Source organism: Hemicordylus capensis, chromosome 3 (assembly GCF_027244095.1).
Source record: "Hemicordylus capensis ecotype Gifberg chromosome 3, rHemCap1.1.pri, whole genome shotgun sequence".
In the NCBI taxonomy this organism is placed as follows: domain Eukaryota; kingdom Metazoa; phylum Chordata; class Lepidosauria; order Squamata; family Cordylidae; genus Hemicordylus; species Hemicordylus capensis.
Genome location: NC_069659.1, coordinates 356,789,645 through 356,803,515, shown reverse-complemented (window position 1 = coordinate 356,803,515; position 13,871 = coordinate 356,789,645). Strand labels below are relative to the sequence as shown.

Genomic DNA, 13,871 nt, shown 5'->3' with positions numbered 1-13,871 from the left:
AGGAAAATTGTTTAAAAAAACAAAAAAACCCCACCACCAAAAAGTTGTAGAATGATTTTGCCATGAGTAATTCCTTGGCAGTTCAGACTCCATAGAGGTGAAAAGGGAGCGCTCTAGTGAGGCAGTGAAACGTAAACACAGCTGAGGACCGATTGAGTGGGATGCTTCACGGAGCCCTCTGTTTGGCTGGATCCAGCCCCAGGCGACTTCTTTGGGGTGGGGGGGCGGAGATCCTAGGTGTAGGAGGGAGATTATGCACATAGAGGAGGCTGGGAAGGCTAGAAGAAATATTTCTCCAGGCTTTATTCAGCATAACCTAATGAAATGTTGAGGAAGGAAGCCACCTGGAAATGTGAACCTTTCTCTCGAAGCTGGGAAGGGCTGAAGAAGGAGCTACTGCCCAAGAAGCAGATAAGTTGATAAATGAGATGGCGGGAGCTTGCTGGCTTCTCTGCAGCAGCACCCAATTCTACCCTACCCAGCTGGCCCAGAGATAATGGTCTGGATCCATGATCTGGTGCCCTCCTCCCCACAAGCTGTCCTTCCCTCCTATGCTGTATAATAACTCTGTAACTTGCAAGGACCGGCCTAGCCTCATGATGAGTCCCACTCAGATACCAAAGGCTCCGAAACACACCCGACACGCCATCCATCTCTACAGGGCAGCGGGTGGCGGGGCGCCTGGCTCCTGAGCAACCCTTGCGGTCTCTTCCTTCCTCCTTCCTTCCTGCCTGTACTCCGCCCCCCTAGCAAAGCACGGCTTAATACCTTAATAAAAGAGATACAATGTAACATAAAAGACAAACACAGTGAAACAAGTTCAGAGCAGGCAAAAACCACATTGACAAGTGCAATTTTAAAAAAAAGTTTCAACATAGATGTTATTAATAAAAAGCTAAAAACGGAGAACTATAAAAACTAAAGAACCTACCAGGCACAAGCAGCAGATAAAGCATTAAAAAGCCTCTTTAGAAAGCTGTTTTAACTTTTTTTTTAAAAAAAACACAGAGGGAGGGAGCATGGCAAAGCACTTCAGGGAGGGCGTTCCGAAGCCGAGGGACCACCACAGAAAAGGCCCTGTCTCTGGTCCCCATCATATTAGCAGTAAGGTTTGTTTTGAAAAACAAAGATGGATAGAGTGGCCACTGGACAAGCTGATGCTGTGCAGCCCCACCACGTATTCCTCCTAGGTACTGGAGGTCGGATGGCACATCCCTCCCTTTTAGTTGCAACAGCCATTTGTGCAAAAATGTGAGGCTGCTGTTTGGATAAGTGAGGCTCCTGTAAGGGCCAGATTCTGGAAATCCAGGACATGGAGACCAACACCTTGATCCTCCATGCATTGCCTCCGAAGTAAGTTTTGAGGGAGAAGAGCTGGTCTTGTGGTCACAAGCATGAATTAAACCATTTGCTAAGCAGGGTCTGCCCTAGTTAGCATTTTAATTGGAGACTATATGTGTGAGCCCTGTAAGATATTCCCCATTAAGGGATGGGGCCACTTTGGGAAGAGCACCTGCCTGCTTGCATGCAGAAGGTTCCAAGTTCCCTCCCTGGCAGCATCTCCAGATACAGCTGAGCGAGACTCCTGCCTGAAAGCTTGGAGAAGGTGCTACCAGCCTGTGTAGACAATACTGAGCTAGATGGACCAAGGGCCAGACTCCATATAAGGCAGCTTCCTATGTTCCTCAGTTCTGTAGGTTTCAGTGGAACAGAACTTAAGACCCGAAGTTTTATCATAGGCATGTTTACTCAGGAATATTATCCCATTGTGTTCAGTGCTGGTGGGCAGGGAGAGACACTGAATCCTCCCTGCATTGGCCAATTCTCTTGCTCTCCCAACTGTGTAGGGACTTATGGCATTTGGGCATTTTCCAAAGCTCACTCCTAGGTAAGTGCATATAGCGGGTTGGGGGGTGGGTTCTTAAGCTGGGGTCTGGACTACAGCTCCCATCATCCCCCAGCACAATGGCCAAATTGCAAGGCACACAGGAGGGGACCTTAGATCTGAGCTCTCTGGCAAGTCACATTTATCTTAACTCGGGCTCGGTGATGAGTTCAGCAATGGGGGAGCGAGCTACTTGTTGGGGGTCCCCCCATTCGCTCCCCCTGGCATTGCCTGTGACTGTCTGGGATCGGGCTGCTGCTGGGACCTCTATTCCAAGGTCGGAGCTCCTGTGTACATGTATGCAAGGGCAGCTGCGGGGAGGGGAAGCATGGGAAGGCCCCGCCCCCCAAAAGGTGGATTGCCCCCCACACCGGCCCCCCATCTAATATGTGGGGCACAGCTCGCCTACCCGTCAATGCACTTTGCCCCTTCTGTGCCCTCCCTCCGTTTTCTTCCTGGTGCCACCACTGAGCGGGGGCGGGAAGGAAATCGCCTGGGAATGGTGAGTGTTGGGGGGGGGGGGTGTCACAGACACACACACACACACACACACACACACACACACACACACAGAGGCCACTTAAAAAGCAGGTCCGGCTCTCCCTCGTGCTTTCCCTCCGCCGACAGCAGGGGGAGATCCTGGCCGGCGCCCGGCTGCTCCTCGCCCCCCCTCCCCGACGGCCGGGGCAGGGAGGGAGGAGGGAGGGCAAAGCGAGCGAGCAGGCGAGCAGCGGCGCGGCGAGCCCTGCCTGGCCCTTTAAGGACTGCCGGTTCCGGAATAGCAGCCGCCGCAGCCGCCCGGCAGTCACTGGAGAGACCCTCTCCGCTCGCACCCGCCGTGGGGAGCGCGCAGCCCGCGGAGCGGCTGTCCCAGTGGCAGTGCCCTGCGCCGAGGCGTCGCGCTGGCTTCCCCCTTGCAGCAGCTGGGCAAAGCCGCCGCTGCCCCTCCGTACCCCGGACCCCGCTCCTCCGCCGGACCGCTTCCGGATAAAAAAACCCACGCCGGAGGGGTGGTCCAGCAGCGCCCCGCCCCGGCCCCTCTCGCCGGCCAAGAGCCACTGCGGGCTTGCGGGGAGTGAGCCCCCTCCCCAACCTCTCGTTTGAACAGCGCCCCCCCCCAATTTCCCTGGACGCTGCCGCTGCCGCCCAAGCCACCCGTCGTCCAAGCTCCCCAGCCGGCTGCTTGTGGCCCGCCGACCTCTGTCTCCCTCCAGCAGCCCCTGCTCGCCCCGCGCCCTCGCCGCCCCGCCGGGCGGGGATGGCCCACGGCGGGCTCCTGCTCTTGCTGCTCCAGCTGCTGGCGGCGTCGGGGGCCGAGGAGCCGTCGCGGCCGGCCTGCCCGGCGTGGACGGAGCCAGAGCCACCCTTCGACGCGCTCTACGCGGCCGGCGTGGAGGCGCACTCGCGGGGCGACTTCGCGGGCGCCGTGCGCTGCCTGGAGCGGGCGCTGAGCGCGCACCGCCGCCTGCGGGAGACGCGCCTGAGCTGCGGGCTGCGCTGCCGTCGGCAGGCGCCGCTGCCGGCCCGGGACGGCTGGGATGCCCTGCAGAGAGACCTGCCCTTCGCGGCTGCCGTGCTGCGCCGGGCGCGCTGCCTGCGCTCCTGCCGCCGAGACGCGCGCCTCGGCCCGGACTCCCGGCACGTCGCCAGCGAGGAGGTCCGCTCGGATTTCCAGCGCCGGCTGCCCTACAGCTACCTCCAGAGAGCCTACATCCAGGTAAGGGGGCCAGGAGAGAGAGGAAAGCGGGCGGGCGGGCGGCGGGGAGAACTCCTCGCGGCCTCCCTAGACCTTGATTCGCCCCCTCCCGTCCAGTCGGTACCCTCTAGCACCTTGTATACTCTATAGCCGTTGGCCAACGTGGCAGTGGATGATGGGCACTGTAGTCCAGCACCATCTGAACACCCAAGTTTGAGAACCTCTGCCTTGTACTGGTATCTGTCTAGTCATCCACTCTCAACCCCCAGGAGACTTCCACCTGCTCTTTTCCCCCACCCCCCAGATATTAGCCTGGGACCCACATGAGCCATCTGCCTGCTGTCCTTTTGTGGCCCGTGGGGGTGGGGGTGGGCTGGGGGGGTCCTCTTCTTCTCTCCCTCTGTCTCCTAGCGGTGCCTTGTGCCAGAGGCGCTTGGGGCAGCCAGAGCTTCAGGTGAGTCTGCAGCCAGACATGCGCCTGCCTGTTGCCAGCACACCCGCATGCATGTGTCGTGGTGTGTGGCCACATGGATGCTGGACCCCCTTGAATCGCTCTAAGCCCCCACCCCAAACCCCCTTGTCCTCACCTCAGATTCTCTGTTGCTGTCACTCAGAGAAGAAGTCCCAGTTTCCTTCCTGTCCTCTCCCCAGGACAGGCTGCCACGAAGCTACTTGCAGCAGCCAGGTTGCATCCTCCGCCCCCCCCCCCCCACACCCCTGTGCTCTGCCCTAGGTGGCCACACTCTGCCCTGGTTCCTTCTCTGCCTCTAAGGTCCTTTGTCCCAGGTCAGCCTGTCTGGTCTTCTGAAGGGAGGAAAAAAAATGGGTGGATTCCATGGTGTACTTTCTGGTCTGTCAGAAGGTCCGGGGAAGAGAAGCACAACCACGAGTTGTGCTGCCGTCTGTACTGCACAGAGTCTGCCTGAACAGGGATGCTGAGTGTGGCTGTGCTGGGAGTTCTGTGCCCCCCCCCCCGTTTCTTTGCGTCCTTGTTGCCCATGCCAGCCTCCTTCACGGTGCTTCCCTTGCACTGGTGCTTCTGCACATGTCCCGGATTGTAACCTCTGCAGACATGGGGATCTTTTAACTGGAGGGCCACAGAGAAGAATTCAGTCTTGCTTGGGGAAAATATTTGCTGAGCAGTGAAGCTGCATTATTAATCCTTTGCTTCTGGCCTCCAACTGTGTCCACACGATGCCCTGGGAAGCCTGAAGAAGATGGGCTCCTTTTTAGAGTTGGCGTGATGTGGCGGCAGTGCCCTGAATGGAAAGCTCCCAGCCAAAACCTTGCCAGGGCCACCGCCTTCCTGGGCAGCCAGGGTGGAAGTGGGAGCAAGCTTTTCTCTTCTGGTGGAATGATAATATTTCTCTACCTCGCAGGACTGTTGTGAGCGGTTTCTGAAATAATGTGTGCAAGATGTGTTGAGTACTTAGCAAAGTGCTATGATTCTTCTTGCTGAGCATATATATGGCTGATACTGCATGTTGGCTGAGAGTGCCCATTTTTCATTGACAGTACACGATAGTTCCCAGGAAAGTGGCCCTCCATTGCCTGTGAATAGGTTTGCACACATTCGTGCCTCCTCCTGGTTGCCAAAAGCCGTCTCTGCCATGGTGCAAGATGCAGCATCGGGTCTGGTCCTCCCGTGGAGGCCTGGCTTTTCTCACACAAGGCCAGGAGTGACCAGCCCGTGGCATGCCTGGGTGTGAGACAGGCAGCCTAGTTCTGTGGCCCTCTAGGCTGTGGCCTTGACCAGTGGCATGCTTGCCCAAGAGCTTGGCCACTGCTCTGCCTGCCCTGGCTGCATGTGCCGCCGCTGCCACTGTTGCAGCGAGGAGTGCCGTCGAGAAGACCCCTGTGTGTGAATCTGCCCGATGGCCCTTGGAGTGGGGATCCTGCGCCCAGGAGGGGCCGCTCAGAAGCCGCCAAGGCCTGCCCTGTGTGGCAGGCAGCGGAAGCGCAACCACAGCCTTGCCAGCAGGGCGGGCTCTCGGGCTCCTTCCCGAACAGGATGGAGGTCTCGGCTCTGGTGGGCTGGTTGTGCTCCTGCTGCCTGGGTGCTCTGCTTGGCTTTCCCCTCGGACCAGGGCTGTGAGGCCCCTTTGGCTGCATCCTGACCCGGGGTCCCCTCACTTGGCCCCCCAGTCCCACGCTGAGCTTTGCTGCAGTGCGTGGCTCAGCCGTGACAAGAGCAGTGACGAGAAGAAGAGCCCTGCCGGTCCAGGCCGGGGTGAGGGGCCCCCTCTCTGGGTCCCCAGACGCTGTCGGACTGCAACTCCCCTCATTAGCAGCCGCAGGGGAAATGTGTTGCTGCGCAGGAGGGAATCTGGCCGTGGTGGCTGGAGAGGAGGAGAGCTGCAGTCCAGCCCCCTCTGGGGAGCCCCAAGGGCCACCACCCTCTGCCAGCCTCTTTCCAGCCGCGACTGGCCAGGTGCATCTAGGGAGGCAGAGCCGGCGGCCCTTTGCCTTGGGCAGCTGGGAGCTGGCCCAGGGAGGAGGCCGCCCTGCCCTCTGTCTGGCCTGCATTTGTCGAGTCCTCCTTTACGGGCCGCCCAGGGCAATGGCTCGCCTGGTGTCTCTTGTGGCAAGGGGGCCCAGAGGCAACAGCCGGGAACGCTGGCCAGACCCACCAGGCAGATTTGCACTGGGATCATCTCATTTCCTTTACGGACTGAAGAGCGAATGCCCCCCGCGCACACACACGATGATCCCTTGGCAGAGAAAGGGCTTACCGTCTTATTTCCTCTGTAGCTGACCTGCTGCTCAGCACATGGCACGATGACGACGCCGTGGATCATCCCAGCGGCGCTGCAGCCTTGGGCTCAGCTTCTCCAAGCTGCAAAGGAAATGAGCTTAGGCCAAACTTCCTGCCCGGTGTCCCAAACAATCACTTGGCGGGGTGGGTGGGGGCCGGGGGGGGAGCTTGGGTATCTGGGCTTTTTTGTTTCCCTTGTCTTGCTGGAGCAAGGCATGATGGGCTTCAGTGGCCTGGGCGGTGTGTGTGTGCACTTCCTTGCCCTTCCTCCCACTGACCTCCTCCCTGCTTTCAGAGACACACACCAGTGTGAGAAGGCAGGGCCTGTTTGGAGCAGTGATCCCTGGAGCCTCAAGCAGAGATCCCGGGCACCTCTGTGGTGTTCCTGGATTGCCTGCAGACGGAGAAAGGCGAAATGGCCTTTCCCTCTGGTCTCCCTGTCCCTGGCAGGAGAGGAGGGAAGGGGGAGAGGGCTGAAAGAAGGGAGGAAATGGGAGGGTGATTATCATGGGAGAAAAAGAGGAGGTGGGAGAGGGAAGGGTGGCACCAAAATGTCCGGGGTCAGCAGTGGGTGCAGATCAGCGTCCCCACAAGCAGCGCGTCTGCAGACATCTTGCCAGATCTGCAACTGGGGTCTGGGAGTTGGGCTGAAAACAGACTTCAGTTAAAAGCCTCTCTCTCTTCACATGTGCAGAGTCTCGGTTTCCATCCCGAGCTAGAGAAGAGCTTTGCGGGGGATCGTCTGAGGTTCTCGTTGCTTCTGAGCAGCCTGGCAAATGGGTCCACTTTGTATTCTGAAGCAGCTGACCTCAGCAGTTGGCAGCATCACTGCTGAGGTGCAGTAGCTGGCCAGGTCTGTTCTCTGAGTGGGGAACGGACAGGCAGTCCTGATGTAGCTTTCCTGGGAAACGTGATGCAGTTTTTCCGGGGAAGTTAAAAGGGAGGAGAGCTGGTCTTGTGGCGGCAAGCATGACTTAGCTAAGACCCTTAGACCCTTAGCTAAGCAGGGTCCGCCCTGGTTGCATATGAAAGGGAGACTAGAAGTGTGAGCACTGGAAGATCTTCCCCTCAGGGGATGACGGAGCCGCTTTGGGAAGAGCATCTAGGTTCCAAGTTCCCTCCCTGGCAGCATCTCCAAGATAGGACAAGATTTATTTTTTTATTTTTATTTTTTAATAGGACAAGATTTTTTTATTGAACCAACAAACTACCAAAGCATACAGTACGTTGCCAATCCCTGGTTACCTCCCTGGCTTCTCCAAGATAGGGCTGAGAGAGACTCCTGCCTGCAACCTTGGAGAAGCCGCTGCCAGTCTGTGAAGACAATACTGAGCTAGCTAGACCAATGGTCTGACTCAGGATATGGCAGCTTATTATGTTCCTATGTAACATATGGTGGGCATGCTTTGAACAGGGAATGGTAAGCAGGAGTGGGGGATGCATATCTGTGAGAATTATGCCAGAAATCTGATGCCAGTCCTGAATATGGCAGAAATATTTGCAAGGGGGAAAGTGGGTGCTTTTCTGCACTTTCCTATCCCTGAGCCTAACCCTCACGGGGGCAACCTTCTGGTTAGCACTGGGGTGGTGGCTGGTTCTTGAAGGGCCACTCCCATGGATAGAGGTCACAGTGTGGCAGGATTTGCTTTACTTCTAGCTGATATAGGGTCTCTTTTAAGGTTGTGTGGTTTGGGAAGGAGATGAAGCTCGCCCAGTGCCCACATCAGTGACGCAGCTGCGATGCATGCAATTATCCTGTGCTTTACAAAATTAAAGGGTGGTTGAGCGAAACCCTTTAAGTAAACCAGAGTCCTAATCAGGCATGATCCCAAAGGCACTCTACAGGGGTGTAGCTGTAGTTGAGCAGATGGGTTCAGAGAACTGGGCCCCCGAACTCCCGAAGGGCCCCCAGCTCCACCCCTCCCTCTCTTCTCCGTCTCCCTCACTCCAAGGGGCCACCGGAGAGAGGGGTGATCACGGGCCCCATCTCCCCTCACTGCGCCCCTGGCACTCTACACGAGTAGAACCTCTAAAACGGGGCCGGGAATCTCACTCTGGCTCTCGTCAGTCATCCCTGTCAGCGTCCCACGCATGGTTGGAGCACCATCTGCTTGAAGAGGCCAACGCCACATCCGTGATCATGGGAGTTCCCAATCACGGAAGCACCCGCCATCCTGGAGGTGCCGTTCGGCTCTTCAGGCGAAGACCACTCTAATCGTGAGCAGGGTGCTTATGGGGGCGAGTGACGGGTGTGGGGCAGGAATCCGGATCCATTGCAGGTGCTCTCTAGGTGCAGAGCGCCTTTTGCCTCATGTCTGAGGAGGGCTTGCTCCAGTCCACAGCGCGGCTGACAGTGGCTCCCTGCAAAAGAGCCTGTGCCCGTCTGTCTTCTCACTCCCACTCTTTCTGCAGCACACCGTCTGTGGGACACCCAGGGCAGCAGAGGAGTCCTTAGAGAGCCCTGGCGTGGTGCAGGGGCTGGGGTAAATCAGGCAGCCTGGGGCCCCTTTCCCGTTAATTGGAATGGCAGCAACAAGAGTGGGGCCCAGGTGCATCGCGGATTAACACATAGGCAATCTAGGCACTTGCCTATGGCGGCCAATTTTGAGGGGTGGCAAATTTTGGGAGTGGAGTGCAAGTAAAGGGCTTCAGTTGGGGGGAAGTGAATTCTTCCTTCTCCACTTGTTAAAAACCACCTCTGCGCATAGGGATGGTGGTAGGAAGGTGGTAGTGCAGCGGGGGTGGCAACGAGAGCTCTTCCCACGGCCCCGCCTGCCTCCCAAATGACATGTCAGGCCATTTCCAGCCCATTTCGGGGCTCTCTGCACCTGGGGAAAAGATTTAACTCCCCCCCACCCCCGCCAAGCCCTTTACTTGTAAAGGGGAATCCTTGCCGGACTCCCCTTTACAAGTATAGCCGCCGAGCCCCTCGAGCCGGGGCGGCCAATCTTTGGTTGCCTACAGGTGGCAGAAAGCTTAACCCGCCCCTGCCCAGGTGGCCGCCCTGCTTGCCCTGCCCTAAGGACAGCCCTGCAGGGCAGGGACCCGGCTTGGCCCTGTTGCAGGCACAGAGCTATTGAGAAACGGCCACAGCATCGCTGTGCTTTTCCTCCCGCAGTTCCTGAGCGAGCTGCTCTCCCCAGCCAAGGAGGGTGGTGAGGGCAGAGAACCTTGAACCTGGCAAGCCGCTGAGTCAGGGGAACTTGCTGTGTCGGCTTCTGCTGCCCAGGGGCAGTTCTGTCCGTGGGGCTCTCTCTGTGTGCATCCTCCCATGAATCAGCAGAACTGCGGGCCAAGAATAACAAGGAGCTTTCCTGGGAAAGTTAAAAGGGCTCTCATGTCAAGAAGAAAACTCCATTTGCTTTCACTCTGCTCTGGTTTTTCTCCTGAGGCTGCTTGTTTATTTATTAATTAACATTTTGCTTTGCAGAGTGAGCTCTGCTTGTTAAACACATTTTAAAAGTGCACACTTTCTGCTGTTTGTGATCTTGTCCTTTCTGTTTTTTTGAGCGTTTAGGGTTTATATTACATGGTGGCAATTTGCACGCAGATTAGATGTGCACCTCTTGTATATACTGCGAACTCTTTTGTGGTTTTCAAAATCTGAAAAGGGGGGCCGTCTTGGAAAATGTGACGGGAAGAGATTATGAAACGAGGCAGCATCAGGTGGAGCTGAAAAGGGCTTTGTGAAGGTTTGGGAACAGGCAGGTTTAAGCACGGTCCGATTCACAATGCAATCAAAGCATGTTTATTCAGAAGTACATACCACTGCCTTTAACAGAACTTGCTCCCTAGAAAGTCTGTTTAGGACTGCAGCTTAAATAATGTTGATAAAGGAGCACAGTTAGTGGTATTGGAACATAAACTCTGCATCGTGGTATGATTAGTCCCTTCTGGATGTGGATGGAATGATAAGTTATTATATGAACACACCAGGCTGCTTTTAACTGAGTCAGACTCCTGGTCTACCTGACTCTGAATTGTCTTCACTGACTGGCAGCTGCTCTTCAAGGTTTCAGGCAGGGGTTTCTTCCCAGCCCCAGAGGGCTAGAACCTGGGACCTTTTGCCCACGGAGCTATGGCCTCTCTCACATGGTTTCCATTCTTCTGCCTGTGGCAGCCAGGGAGGGAGGGAGGGAATGCAGAAGGTGATGGCCTCACAAGGTGGCTAAATGTGCCCAAATGTCCCTGAGTGTGTGGGGTGGAGGAGGGGGACCTTGGCACAGGGCTGCTGTTCTCTGAGGTAGCCTCACACGGTGTCCAGTGTGGTGCCCCACCTGCAGTGCCCAGAACGGGAAGGGAGCCAGCTGGGACAGGACATGTTCGAAGGGGAAGGCTGCTTAGGCAGGCTCATGGTGGTACTCTGCCAGTAAACGGCTCCCCACAAACCAAGGCCACTAGTCCACAGAGTTCTCCTTGCCCCTCCCCCCCCACTTACTTCTGTTAGTCCTTGGGGGTACAGGTTCTCTGGCCTGATTGTGACCAGACCGGGGAGCCCAGTGGCTTTTCAGTCTCCAAAGACATGTTGCCTCTACACTTGGAGGAGGTTCCTCCTCGCAACCAGTGTTCCCTCTAAGGTGTGCGCATGTGCTTGCGCTCACACAATTTTTGACATCCGCTCAGTTAAATTTAGATCCCACTCAGGCTGAATCAGGAAGGCCCCACTCTGAATGCCCATGTGCGCACACACTGCCTTGATACTGCTGCCCAGAACAAAACTCATTCCACGTACAAATTTAAAAAAATTAGAGAGAGGACACTGCTCACAATGGCCAAGCGGCTGTTTAATGGCTTATATTACTTACTACAGGTCGAGAATCCTTTATCCGGACTGCTTGGGACCAGAGGTGTTCCGGATTTTGGATTTTTTCGGATTTCGGAATATTTTCATAAATGAGGTATCTTGGGCATGAAAGGTTACTGGGTCCCCCCCCCCCCCGCCAAGCTCCTTCCCTCCTTCCCCTCTCTCAGACCACCAATTGCAGAACTTCTGCTCCAGTTAGGGAGTTTGTCAGAGCTCTGGATCGGCCACTTTCAGTCCTGTCTCTGTTCGGAGAGCCATTGCAGACAGAGGATGGCTGTGATGATGTGTGTGAAGAGCTTTAAAGCCGTTGCTCCTGTGAGATGGAGGAAGGGAGGCCCCTTCTTTCTCCCTGCATTTAGGTGGGCACTTGGGTGGGCAGGGGAGCCACTGGGCCCTTTCTCAGGGATCAGGAACCTGGGTGGGAGGGCACATGGGGAGGAAGGCTACAGAGACTTACACGCAGATGACCGGGTCCCAGTTGCTGGGCATGCAGATCGCACTCCCAGGTGATCTACTGATGTCCCAGGCAGCGCAGAGTTGCAGAGATTGGGATACATTTTCCTGGCCCCTGGAAATCCCACAATGCACCGTGCATGGAGTATGTGGTGCATTGTGTGTATCCCCCTGCCCTGGTGATGGGCAGGCACCCTTCAGTGTTTCAGCACCAGCTAAAAGCAGCTGTTGCTGAGACACAGTCAGTTAAACAGGGTTAAGGGAGCGCTCACTACCTACACCTTGTTGAACAGCCTCGGCTTCCGGAGGTTCTCATGGGCTGCCTTAACTCTGTCTTGGCTGCTCATGAGAACAGCTTCAGTGTCTGTTAGTGGTGGCTGCACTGAGTCAGTTTATTCTGTGCTGTTGTGCAGGGCTTCCTAACCTGAGAGGTACTCCAGATGTCGCTGAACAATTCATTGTGGCTAGGGGTGATGGGAGTTGTAGTTCAGCAACATTAGGAGTACCTCTGCATCCCTGCTGCAGTGCATTTTATTTGTATTTTTATTAGCAATTTTGATGGCTTGTTTTAGAAATTCGGTGAGCCACCTTTAATAGGCAGCTTTTTACAGAGAAGTGGCTGTTTTCCTGATGGCCCTTCACTGCTACTCCCAGAGCCAATGGGAACTGAGCTGGCTGCTTGCACAAGCTGCACAATCAAATGCATCCTCCTATGGCAAGCTCAGCCTGTCCCCACCTTGCATGCTTCAGGTCATCCTGGAAAGGGGAGAGCTTAAATCCAAGGCCAGCTATCTGGCCCAAACCCAGTGGGATCAGGCCTCTCCAAGCCATTTTCAGCAGCCAGGCCAGTTTGGCTGTGCATTTGATTTGCAGTCTTGGAATCCTGACTAGACCATCTTCCTTTGCAGCACAACCAGCATCCTGCTCCTCCTGTTGCCCAGTTGAAAAACTGAGCACCGTGACATTGATGGTGGATCTCGTCTGGGATGGCCGACTTCTGAATGGCCAGAAGCTGGGGGTCCAAAGTGCATTTTCTTCCAAACCTGACCTGTTCACTGGTGGCCAGCCTCCTTGATGCTATTTGCTTAACGAGTGCTTAGCAACATAGACACATCGGAAGCTGCTGTTTACTTTGGTCTACCAGCTCAGTATTGTCTGCACAGACTGGCAGCGGCCTCTCAAAGGCTGCAGGCAGGACTCTCTCTCAGCCCTATTGTGGAGAGGCTGCCACGGAGGGAACTGGGAACCTACAGCATGCAAGCGCTCTTCCCAGAGCGGCCCCATCCAGTGTTCTCTAATTGTTTTCATCTGTGTGGGGAATGAGTTTTGTTCTGGGCGGCAGGATCAAGGCAGCGTGTGTGCACATGCATTCAGAAGGGGGCCTTCCTGATTCAACCTGAGTGGGATCTAAAGTGAACTGAGTGGACATCAAAAAGCTTGTGAGCACATGCACACCTTGGAGGGAACACTGGCTCCATCTCCTAAAAGGGGAGATCTTACAGTGCTCGCCCATGCAGCCTCCCATTCAAATGCAAGCCAGGGCAGACCCTGCTTGGCAAAGGAGACCATTCATGCTTGCTGCCACAAGAGCAGCTCTCCTCCCAGAGCCCATGTGCATGGACAGGGTTGTGGCATTGCACAGAAAACACCAGCGCAGAACAGCACAGACCTGCAGCGGAATGTGTTTTCTCCTGTGTCACATTTCCTAAAGCAGGTTCCATCTCGCTGTGAGTAAAGCTTTGGGCAAAAGGTTTACCACACCTTGGCTGAAGTTTTGTGGGTGGGCCACTGAGAAAGAAGGGAAAGGGCTCTGTGGCCGGGACTTCGCCTGGCTTGCCAGTTGTCCAGCCCTGACCTGGTCAGAGCCCTTGCCCTAGGCAGGACTGGCGAGGGCAGCCTCCGGATGAATCATGGACACCCCGGATGCATAATGCGGCAGATGGAGGATAAATGGGAGTAAAGGGTGGAGGTTCTGAGAAGGTGGAGGGGCCTGGCTGTAGCGCAGCAGCCACCGTCTTTGCATGCAGAAGAAAAGCCCCCGCTCAGCCCCTGGAAGCACCTCCATGCAGGGCTCGGAATAAAGCCTCCTCTTCTCTGGGATCCAGGGGAATTGCTGCCAGTCAGTGTGGACAAGACTGAACTAGATGGATGGCTCAACAGGGCAGAGAAGGCAGCTTCCTGTGGGAGGTCACGTTTTTGAACATCCATGCATGTGAAAAACTGTGGGCAAGTAAAACAAAACAGGAGCATAACAGGAAGAAGGCTGAGGAAGGAGGTT

General features: G+C 55.9%; 1 protein-coding gene across 1 annotated transcript in view; it reads left to right on the top strand.

Moving 5' to 3' along the window:
* The first annotated feature begins 2,582 nt into the window (after positions 1 to 2,582).
* P3H2 (prolyl 3-hydroxylase 2) overlaps positions 2,583 to 13,871 on the top strand; it is a 118,721-nt gene continuing 107,432 nt past the window's right edge. Inside the window, exon 1 of the mRNA XM_053311923.1 lies at positions 2,583 to 3,602. Within this exon, the coding sequence (XP_053167898.1) occupies positions 3,144 to 3,602 (459 nt within the window). The 5' untranslated portion in view covers positions 2,583 to 3,143. The remainder of the gene's footprint in view (positions 3,603 to 13,871) is intronic.